Raw genomic sequence first — 11,388 nt, 5'->3', positions numbered from 1 at the left:
GAGGTCAGCAAGTGGGGTGCAGCAGGAGTCCTTCATTGGGAGCCTCTGCTATTGTGCCTGCTGTTGACACCTCTAAACATTCATCTTTTCTAGTGTGCACAGCACTCTCTTTTCAAGACAGAAACCATAGAATCATAGAATTATTTATGTGGGAAAAGACCCTTAAGATCATTGAGTCCAACTGTTAACCTAACACTACCAAGTCCACCACTAAACCATGTTCCTAAGCGCCATCTTTGTGGAAGCCAGTAGCCCATTTTGCCAAAGCCAAATTTGGGAAGGGAAACCACTGGGAATGTGGTGCTTCCTTCCCACTCCCACCTCCGCCCAAGCCAAACACACTGGAGGCTCTGAGCTGGAAGGTTTCTCTTGAGGAGTTCAGCATGATACAGGTTCAGCCCAGCTAGTAGAAGCATAAGCAGTGAGAACTAATCTGTAATGTAAGACCCCAGCTGGTAACAACAGTGGTATCCCAGCACGGTAGGTGAATTTAGGCTATACTTTCTGGCCCTTTTTAGCTCTGCAGGTGCTCCCAGTCTGTATCACAGAGCCTGAAGATGCTTGACTTCATGCTGTTCCCAAGGAGGGTGTTGGCTGCCTCCAGGCACCTGTCCAGCTGGGACACTGCAATCAGGGAGAGACAGGGGCACTAGGGGAGTCAGGCAGGAGGGAGAGTCCACAGACAGAAAGGAGAAAGGGGACACAGGACTCCTTCACCTGCCCCCAGGAAATTGTGGTCCTGTGAAGGGGTGAGGCATGTCCCACTGGAGAGAGAAGGGAGGAGGCTGTGTTGTGGGGATCAGCAGGAAAAGGACCCTCAAGACTCACCAGCTTGGCTGCACAGCCAGGTCACAGCCTTGGCCTCCAGCAGCTCACCGAGGTCTTGGTAACACTTGTCGTGTCTGTGCAGCCAGGTCACAGCCAGCACTGTGGCCCAGATGCTTGGCTCTATGACCTGTAGGAGAACAATGACTCAGACCAGCGCGCAGTGCTGAGCATCCCCCTGTCCCCTCACTGCTTCCCACCCCTTCTTTTGTGACTTCTGGTTTCTGATCCCTTCATTCGTCTCTGGCTGCCCTGTGGATGCCAGTGTTGCCACCAGCCAAGGGGTTCCCACTGTCCCAGGATCACATGCTGCCACCATAAGAGGTTCTCTCCTTACCTCACCAGGCATCTTTCCCTTGATTTCAGCCTCATCGATTTCCAGCACAGAGGCCAAGCCTGAGCTGAGGGCCCAGGAGCCATCTGCATTCTGCAGTGCCACCAGCTCCTGGCACTCAGCAATGGCTTCAGTGAACCAAGGCCCAAAAATTGGAGAGCACAAAACAAATTCCATGGGATCCACATACTTGAGAGAAGAAATAGATGGTGGTGGTGGTTTACATGCTGTGGGAGAAGATGTGAACAGGAGGGTTGGGAGAATCACAGGAATCTGACCCCTCTCTACTCTCCTGTGCAATGCTCCAGAACATTATCTCTGCTCTTCTTTGGGCAGCTACCTGCAGTCTAAGCTCCTTCCTGCATGTCCCCAAAGCAGTCCCATCCACAGCCCTTTCTGGACACCCCTAAATCATGCCCAGCTTTGACCATTGCCTCTTCTCCTGGCATTCCTGCCCAACCATGTCCCGAGACCTCTCTTGATAACCCCCCAACACATTTTATCCAAATACGTATCTATGATCCAGCACCGTCCCTGTCCCCTCCCTGGGTGTCCCTGAGCTGGGTCTCATATCTGCTGAAGGACTTTCATGTTTAAGGGTAACTAAGGGAAGGGTTAAAGGCAAAATTCATTGGTTTCCACGCCACGGGCAAGACATGGCAGGATAACCCTCCTATAAGACACTAGATTATCCCTACATGTCCCATCTGGGTCAAGGCCCCATACCTTTTGAGCAAGCGCCCCGCTGGGGCAGGGCAGCAATGCCACGGGTGAGTTGACAGAGGGCAAGCCACGAGGCACACACTGCTGTCAGCCAGCCAGCCAGGTGGGACCCCGATGCTCACAGGATAGCAGGAAGAGACATTATGGGAGTAACAAAGCTCAACGATCTGGCAGGGGATGAGTGACTGGCGGGGTGGCAACAGTGCCAGGGGCCCTTCGAGGGCAAACAGGGAAAGGGGCTGAACTAAGCCCATGGGAAAGAAACACCTGGTGGTGATGGGGCCTTGCCCATGAGACTGGGGGTGCCCAGTGGCTGGGGTTCCAGCACCAGTGGAATGAAGACATCCCATGGAGCTGCCCCATCAGCTCTTTCCTGCAAGTGTATTTCCTTACCTTGGTACCAGGTGAGCCTCTGTGATGTGCGAACCCCCACATAGCTGGTAAAGGGGCAGATGATCCCTGAAGTGAGGCTGATCTCAACTGCGCGATGTCTTGGTTCATCCCCTGACCCACTGGCAGCCTCTTGCAATAACCTCTTCCGCAAGCATCTCATGGCCAGACAATGCCCAGCCAGCCTGGGGACAGAGTGGGGTGAGGCCTGACCACCTGGCTCATCTCCATGCTGGGGAAAGGTGGACAGAGAGAGAGCCTGAACACCTGGGTTCTCTCCCTCCAGGGGTGAGGATGGACAGAGGGAAAACTTGGATGCCTGGGTCCTCGTCTGTCTGGAGGGAAGTGATGCCCAGGTTCCTGGGTCCTACCCCTGTTGGGTCAAAGCAGGGAAGGGGGGCATGCTTGGATAGCTGGGTTCTCTGCCGGTTTGGGATTGTGTGTGGAAGGTGAGAATGCATAAGCTACCTGGGCCCCCTCTCAGCTGGAGTCCCTGTTAGAAATAAGGGGCATGCATGCATCTTCCCTTAGGACAGGCTCTCACCGGCCATCTCCCTGCGGGCACAGTGGGAATTCAATCGTGTGAGTGACGTCCTGGCCATTCAGGCTGTACTGCAAGGTCAAGAGTCCCTTGGCCACCCTTGTATCCTGGGAACACATGGGAAGCTACTGGAGGTTACGGGGGACACAGGATGGTTACTGGGGGATATTGGGAAGTTGCTGAAAGATTAATGGTGGTTACTGGGAGGCTGTTGGGCAGTAACTGGGTTGACTGCAGTCCCAGCTCTCTCACCTGTGCCTGTCCATGGATCTGGGCGTAGAGGCGGCTGTGTTGACCCTGAAAGATGAACTGAGGGGTGGCCCCCAGCACCTCAACCTCCAGGCCACAGGGCAGGGTCCAGCTCAGAGACACTCCCTCACCTGCTGGCTTGAGGGCCTGCTTCAGGCACTTCAACACCTGGGGACAGAAGGCAGGACACCACAGTTCGCAGCTCCACCAGGGTTCAGCCCATGGCCCCCGGTGTCGGGGTTCCTTGGGGGACAGTGGAATGTGTGGAGTAACCTGCACCAGCTGGGTTCCCTGGGCGCAGTCAGGTCTGTGGGTTATAGCGGGGCCAAAGCCTGGGCACCTGAGTTCTCAGTGGTGTGGGGCGGTGGGGTAGAGTTAGGGGAAGCCTGAGTGCCTGCGTTCCTGGGGCAGCTGGGTCTCAACTACTGTGTGTGGGCGGTCCACGTGCTGGGATACTTGGAAGTCAGTGTGTCTGTGGAATAGAAGGGGACCTGCCAGGGCTCCTGGGTTCCTACCACAACTGTCATTCTATTGTCAGAGGAGACGTAGGTAGCTTCACCTCCTGTCTCCCTGTCCAGGGCCGTAGCCAGGGCAGTGCTGTCCTCAGAGAAGCAGAAGGAGAAACACCTGTGGGGGAAGCAGGGAAAGGTGTCAGAAATGAGAGCCAGAGGTGGGTGCAAGGATGCTGGGATAGAGCTGGAGACCACAGGCTGGAGTTAAAGCTGGGGGAACAAAGCTGGGGTGCAGAACAAGGGTGCAGGAGGAAGAGCAGGGAATGAGGGACTGGGGTTGGAGCTGGGGTTCGACAGGGAGCTGACAGAGGAGAGCTGAGACTTGGGGCAGAGTCAGTCTAGTGGGGCTGGTGCAGAGCTTGGGGGCACATCAGGATGTACAAGCCCTGTGCCTGTCTCCCTGCTCACTCGGTGAAGGGTGCCTTGTTGTGGGAGGTGTAAGCAAAGACTCCCACATGGGGGCTTGGCGCAGGAGAGCTGTGCAGGGTGGGAAGGGTTTTTGGGACACTGGCCCCCAAGGGGCCCAAGGATTGGGACAGGCACTGGTGAACAGGGGCCCTCATCAGGGATGGAAATGACTGGACAGCCAAAGGGTGGCTGGAGGACTGGGGGCAGAGAGTCTCCATTACCGGTGGCTGTTGCGGTGACGGCAGACCTCAGCTGCAATGGCTTCCTTGTCAGAGGGTGGCCTGGCCATTAAGATGAAGAGCTGGGAGACAGGGGACATGAGTGGCGGGGCTCTGCACAGGCACCCAAAAATGGGGAGAGCAGGCCTCTGAAATGGAGAGGGGGGCCCAGGAGAGAGACCCACTGTGAGAGACTACCCCACGGAGAGATATCCACTCAGGGACAGAAACCCGCAAAGATATAGACCCACCTCTTCATTCCCCCACACCCCACAGTATTCTTTTTGTTCCCTTGTGACCACCATGTACTTTGGGTGGCTCCTTCCAGCCACACTCCTGTGTCCTCACTCCCGCTGGGACACCTGTCCCTCCACCCCTCCATGGCCCTGCACCCAGACCTGGCGCATATGGCCGCAGGGACAGGGCGTATTGTAGATTGAGCGGAGGATTCCCAGCAGATCAGTGTCACCCAGACTGGAGCGGGTGGAGGGGATGCGCCACATGGCCTCAGTCAGGTTGATCTGAGTATATTCAACACTTTTCCTGCTTGGGCACAGCATGTTTGGAGAGCACCTTGCTCTATGATGGCCCTAGTGCTCCCTGAGACCCTGCCCCATAGCACTTCCCACAGCTATGCCCTAGGGTCCTCTGCAAGTCCCTGCCCCATAGAAGTTCTTGAAGAGACCTGCCTTCATAGTTCCCACAAGACTCTGCTCAGCAGAACCCCAAGAGATGCTGTCCCATAATGCCACAAAGATCCTGTCCCCAGAATCCAGCCCTCCCCTAGAGTAGGCAATCGTGCCCTCCAGCACCCAACCTAGCCCCATACCAACCAGCCGATTTTAGAGCATGCACACCTGCCCTCCAGCATCTAACCCTGCCTCATAGCACCCATTCCAGCCCCACAGCACCCAGACGTGCCCCACAGTATCCAGCCCTACCCACCAGCACCTAATGCAGCCCCATAGCACCCAGCCTGCCCTGTGTGTGCTCACAGGTAGATGCCCACAGAGGTTTCTCCATAGCAGTAGATGTTGAAGTAGCAGCCCAGGGGCAGGCTTTTGAGAAGGAAGAGCAGGGAGTCCTGTGGAAAAACACAGCAGGCAGGTCTTGGGAGGCACTGGTGGGGGGTACAGATGCCTTTGCCCATAGTCTGGTCTTCCTAAAGCCTCTGGACTCTCCTGGATGACCCAAGCCAGTGCCCTGAACTCTGCTGGGCACCTGAGATGTTTCGGGACCATTTCAGGCCCCACCAGTCCCCTTTCACATCTCTTTCGCTCTGTAAATGCTTGCCCTGGCCCGCTCCCCCTCAGTCTGCTCCTCAACCCCATCCTGGTCCCTGCTCTGCGGGGGTACCTGTGCATGCTCAAGGAAAGTGGTGTCCAGGAGGAAGATGAACTCTCCAGACTGGCGCTGCCCAGGCACTGCCTCAGGGATGCTGGGTGCCAGTGTCACCAACACCGTGGGGTCACCAAGCAGGGAGCCTGAAGGAGGTATGAGGTGGGATGAAGGCCAGATAGGGACCCCCCTCCTCCTCCTGGTTCTGATTCTCATTGTGCTTTCAGCTTCCACCATCCCAGAGCCCGTGATGCCCCACACTGGTACCTCAGTACCCTACTGTACCGTCCACCAGTTGCACAGCACAGTGCCCCATGTATTCCGACCCAGTGCCTCCAATACAGCTACCCAGTGAACCCTAACATAGAACTCCCCGTATGCACCCTGCTGTACCTGATACCTCACCACAGTGTCCCCAACACCCCACCCTGGAGCCCCAGGACCCAAACTATCCCAGGTGAATGCCTCCCGTTCCCATCCCAGTGTCCAATGATATCTCACCCCCGAGAGTCCCCAGTGTCTCCCCGTGCCCCAATGCCTGCTGCAACCTAGAGGTGCCCCCATGTTCCCTTCGCAGCTGCACTCACCCAGAGGGGCCCCAGGGTCTCCCTTCTCCACCACAGCAGTGACTGCAGCAGGGTCTCCGAAATACACCAGCAGCTCCAAATCATGCTGACTTGGGGGGCTGCCAGCCAGTGAGACCTGGAGAAGGGGTGCCTGCTCATACGCAGGAGGAGGGGACCAAACCCAGCATTGGGCCAGGACAACAGGCACTGATCCCAGTGCATCCCCTTTTTCTTAGTGATGACACCCTGAGATCCTGGCACTCAGGAGGGCATACCTGTGCGGTGCTGTGGTCTTGGGCAGTGTAGATCAAAGGGGTGAGGGTGAAGTTGGCCTGGACATCAGCCACTCCACGTGATGACTGCAGGCTAGCGGTGAGCAGCAGGCTGTAGGGCAGCTTGCTGGTGAGACAATTCCAGGCTGCAAGGAGAAACATGGCACTGGGGAGGGCAAAGGCTTTCCCTGTGGCGTTGGGGGGTGTGTGTCAGGATTTGGCATCCATCTATAGGACATATGGAGAGAACTGGGCGTTGTCAATAAGGCATATAGAGGGGTCCATGAATCTGTTTATGGGAAATGTGTGTGGGAGTTGTGGATCCCCTCATGGGGCACAAGGAAGAATATGTGGATCTGTCCAGGGGCTGCATGGTGGAAAAATGTGTGTCCCCCTGTGGGTGCAAAGGGAAGTTGCTCCGGGTCTGTTCATAAAGTACATGGGGAGTCTGTGGCCCTTCGGTGGGGTGTGTGACTGGGAGGGCAAGTTCCTTGTGGGGTCACTCACCGTAGAGTTCTGTGTAGGGATGCAGTGTGAGTGGCAGCACAAAATGGGCTGCTCCGTCTGGCTCCTGTGACAGCTCTTGGACATAGTGCAAGGTCATGACCACCTCCCTGCCAGGGGACAGGGTGCCCAGGAAGCAGGCAAGTACCTCGCCCGGATACCGAGACTAATCCTGAAGGTATTCCAGATTCTCCCAGCCCCCTGTAGCCTTGTGCAGCTGTTGGGTCTGGGTGGGAAGGGGAGGGACAGAGAGCTGATCACCAGGCAGGCCATGGGCTGCTCATCCCGTGCCCCTGTGGTGGTTCGCCCCTTCGTCCCTGGATGCTGGTACCTCATCCCGCAGCATGGCCTGGACCTTGACATCCTCACAGCCTGAAAGGAGTAGATGGCCATGCGGGGCCCCAGGGGGAAGACGAAGAGGACTTCTCTGGAGATCTGACTCTTGTTCAGGTAGATGAGTTCGGAGGCCACGTCAGCCACATAATCCTGGATCGCAACATCCACCACAGCGCTACATAGAGGCACTGTATACAGAGGTATGCGGAGCCACTTTCCCAGCAAAAAGGATCCTGTTGCTGTTGGGAGAGATGCAACCTGTCCGTCAGCACACATTAATGACACAAGGAGGTGATTGGGGCTGCTTCAAGTATGGGGCTGTTCCCACCCTGGAAACCAAGACTAGGTTACCAACATTATAGAGGGCCTAGTGTGAGCCTGCCATAGAACAGTGTCTGCCCCCCACCCCCCAGCTTCCCTTTTTCCCCATACCACCCATTTCCTGTAGAGCTCTTGACGATTCCCATCCTTGTTTCATTCTGGGAAGATCCACTCCAGGTATTTCCCCCTACAGCTGCCTATCCCTCTCCTTTCTTTGTCCCCCTTTGGGAGCATCCCCCCTCCCCTGAATGTTCCTCAGCTGTCCCATCCCCAGCTCACTGTCGTGGGTGTAGGATTTTCCTAGAAGTCCAAAGCTCTGATGCCAAATTTCTGGAGACCTGCAGACAAGAAGGGTCTCCCGTAAGAGGAGAGATCCACAGAAACCACCAGGCAGCCCCTATTTGGTGAAGATTCCTTGCCATTTCCCCAGTTCCACACACATACCCAGAAGCCCCAACCCACCATGTACAGCCAGAGCAGACGCAGGGATTCAGAAATCCCTGTTTATGAGCACTGGGATGTCACCAGGAGTATCTCTGCATTGAGGAGGTCTGCACTCCACCCCCACCATGGGAGTATCTTGAAGAGAACTGAGGGATAGCAAGGGGAGGTGGAGGGAAGAAGTTGTGAAAGCAAGAGTGGATGGATGGATGGATAGGACTGTATTGGGATGAACAATACATGGCTATCCATCCATGGCTGGTGGTTAGACTGGCAGATGAGGTCCGTTTTGGGACAGATGGATGCATAGGTGGACAAACAGAGAGACATCAGCATTTTTGTTGAAATGGATGGATGGACAGGCGGAGGGGTCCATTTTAGAAGAGATGAGCAGATAGCTGTCACAAACAGTATTGTGTGAATGTAGCTGCACAAGAGATAGCACCTGCGAGTGCAGGCTGAAAGTCCAGACAATAAGGGGGAACATAATGGAGAGAGAAATGAGGCCAGGGAAAGGTAGGTGTAGTTCAAGTGATATCTGGCTGTCTTCCGGCCAAGTGCCAGGAGGTGAAAGGGACCGTCCTCCACCCCAAACCCATCCACATACATCTCTCTGGTTCAGACCCACTTGCCTCAGTTTCCCCAGTTCCCACTCTGGGGTGACAGGGTGGGGAGCAGCAGAAAAATCCCCACCCCACCGTTGTGCTGCCAGGGTAGGCAGACAGAGCAAATAGGGTGTAAGTCCTCGGGGGAGTAGGGGTGAGGGATGGAGAGAGGGAGGGGTTGAATAGGGGCAAGCTCTCCCCAGTGAACAGGAACAGTGGACAGAGAATAAGGACAGAATGACAAAGTGAAGCACAAACAAGCAGACACTCAGCCAAATCAAGGCCAGAGTCAGTGGGGAGGGACTGGCAATCAGATGGAGAGAGGGAGAGGTGGAAGGGGAAGGGGCAGAGACAGTACGGGGCAGATGGATGACATACAGGGACAGAAGCGGGAGGGATGGAGAGACAGAGCAAGAGATGTTCGGGCAGACAGGAAGATGCAGGGCGACGTAAGGAGGGGGATGGCTGCGATGGAGAGAGAGGCGGAGGGGGAGGCGGACGGACAGACGGACGGGAGAGCGGGGAGGCAGGGCCAGGGGGGCGGAGACACCCCGCACCCCACGCTGGTGTTGTTGCGATCACCACCCGAGCAGCCGGGCGCCTGGTTCCCTGGGGGCTGCGGGGCAGCGGGGATACTGGATGCCAGGTAGCCTGGGAGGCTGTGGGAGGGGGAAGGCAGAAGGGCCATGCCCGGCGGAGGGGATCTGGCCGGTGTCCCTGGACCCCCCTCCTCGCCCCGAGGCGAACGTGGCGAGTGGGCGGGAGCGGCTGCAAACTGCGCTGCGGGACGCCGCACCGCATGAGCTGCTGCGGCCACGCGAGCGTCTGCGCCCCCTGCCCCGCCAGCGCCCGGGCGGGGAGCAGCGTCCCTCGCCGCCGCAAGGTGCTCCGGCGACAGCCGAGGAAGGGCCGGCAAATCCCGCCGCGGGACTGCTCCCGGTCTGCCGAAGCTCCCCCCACCGCTGAACACTTCCGCTCTGTCCTCGCACCTCGTGCAATGGGCAGCAGCTGCCAAGGGCCCCCTGCAACCAGGGCAGTGTCTTCTGTGTGCCTGAGGAGGTGGCACTCGTCCCTCCATGAAGCTGTCCCCCTGCCAGGCCTGCAGCACTGGCTGCAGCTTTGGAGGCTGGGCTCAGGTCCATACAATGGTTAGTGCCAGGCTGTTAATTGGATGGTGGATGGCAAAGAAGCAAAACCAACATTCTGGCCAGCTGAGGAATGGGGACAGTTGGCAGACCGGCTCAAACTTACATACCTACTTTTGACATGGGAGTTTCCTCTCACCAGCTGGATTGCGATGCTCAGTCTCCACCTTCCTCACATGAGCCAGACCCGTGCTCATATGACCCTGGCAGCCAGCCCCTGGTTGAGACAACCCACCTCATTGGTGGTCTCTAGACACTCAGGGGCCAAATTGCATTTGACTTCAGAGTGTTGCTTCCAGAGCACACCTGTCTGTCTCTTACTGAACTCTCGCTTCTCCAGCAAACCTGAGCAGCTTCCTTCAATCCGCCTCTCAGGGTTGGTGTGAGCCTCAGACAAGCCCACTCCAAGGGCTGTGCTGACAGTGCGATAGCCTCGACCAGCACAGGCAGTTCTAGCTGTCTTTGTTCGCATTCTGCCAGAGTGCGTCCAGTCTCATTACACCCATGGAGATCAAGTTCTCTGAGGAAGTGGGTGAACCAACATTCACGTGCTGCTGGTTGATGTGGCCCATGACTACCTTCAAGAACTGGTGGTGCACCCCATGTTGTCTCCAATAGTCCTGATGCTTATGAGTAGGCAAATGAGTCCCAGGTGTAGATGCTACATGCTGTATTTGAGCAGCTAGGGAACACTTTCCTGTCTCTTGGACCTTCCTTTCCACACCACAGGTGATGAGGAAGCAGCACGCTTGGTCAAAAAGTGTCACAAATACTGAACCACTGACCCCTTAACCTAGCTTCACCTTCCCAAAATTTCTGTCCAGCTGGGATGCATACCCGAAGGTTGTCACTGACTCTTGATGGAGACCACTTGGTGGCTGTGAATGGTTTTAGGGTGCTGGACCCCCAGTTTGTCTCTTCTGAGCATCCCTGGAGGTTGTCAGCCCCCTCAAATCTGGGCCTCTTTTGAAGTGCAAAGAAATAATACCCGGTCTTAGTGTGGCATAAAGGTCATCTGCTCAGATGCTTGCGTATTTTCTGTCCAGACAGGACAGCAGAGTCTGTTGCATTCAGAATAGAAAGCAGCCAGTTGAACAACCCAGCTGGTGGCAGTGGTTACAAGGCGTTGCCACAGGGCTGGAGGGCAGCTGTGTGCTGCTGCTGAGGGGATTATTGTAGCTACCCCTCCACCTCTCACACATACATGCTCTGAAGTTCTCCAGCGTTCACCCTATGCTTTCATTTGTGAATTCATCCCTGGTAGACAGCACTGCTCAGAAAGGAGGGGAGCTGAGCTGTGGAGAGTTTGTGGCCCTGGGTACAAATCCATGGAAGCATTTGGGGTACTACGTTTCCACTGGTTTCTTAAGCCTGAGTGGGCTCAGCAGATTTGAATGTGGAGGGCCCAGTCAGGGAGCAGCAAAGGCCAAGCTGCTCCATAAGGAAGGGTGAGTTGGGAGCCAAATGCAACAGTAAGGTGGGTGGGAGCAGTGACCTCCACCAGCAATGAGCCAGGATACTGAGGGTCAGGACTGGGTCCAGAGACAGTGGTCAGGATCAGGCACAGTCAGCGGTCACCCAGCGGGGAGGACAGGCCCTTGCTTCTTGCTTTCTCCACAACAGCTCTTATCAGCAAGGGAGCTGACCTTGGACTCAGCCA

At 56.3% G+C, this 11,388-nt stretch overlaps 1 protein-coding gene across 1 annotated transcript; it reads right to left on the bottom strand.

Moving 5' to 3' along the window:
* Positions 1-514: 514 nt before the first annotated feature.
* Positions 515-10,200, bottom strand: LOC132319429 (von Willebrand factor A domain-containing protein 5A-like). Its single transcript, XM_059830226.1, is given in 20 exon segments — positions 515-624; positions 829-955; positions 1,163-1,386; positions 1,886-1,982; positions 1,984-2,096; positions 2,276-2,457; positions 2,817-2,920; positions 3,066-3,230; positions 3,581-3,689; positions 4,204-4,283; positions 4,599-4,743; positions 5,196-5,284; positions 5,557-5,684; positions 6,126-6,240; positions 6,380-6,522; positions 6,884-7,106; positions 7,212-7,249; positions 7,252-7,455; positions 7,817-7,892; positions 9,964-10,200. Coding segments are annotated over 20 exon segments (2,709 nt in total).
* Positions 10,201-11,388: the final 1,188 nt, after the last annotated feature.

Source organism: Gavia stellata, chromosome 28, assembly GCF_030936135.1.
Source record: "Gavia stellata isolate bGavSte3 chromosome 28, bGavSte3.hap2, whole genome shotgun sequence".
NCBI lineage: Eukaryota > Metazoa > Chordata > Aves > Gaviiformes > Gaviidae > Gavia > Gavia stellata.
The sequence above is the reverse complement of the archived record's forward strand: the minus strand, read 5'-3'. Positions and strand labels throughout refer to the sequence as shown.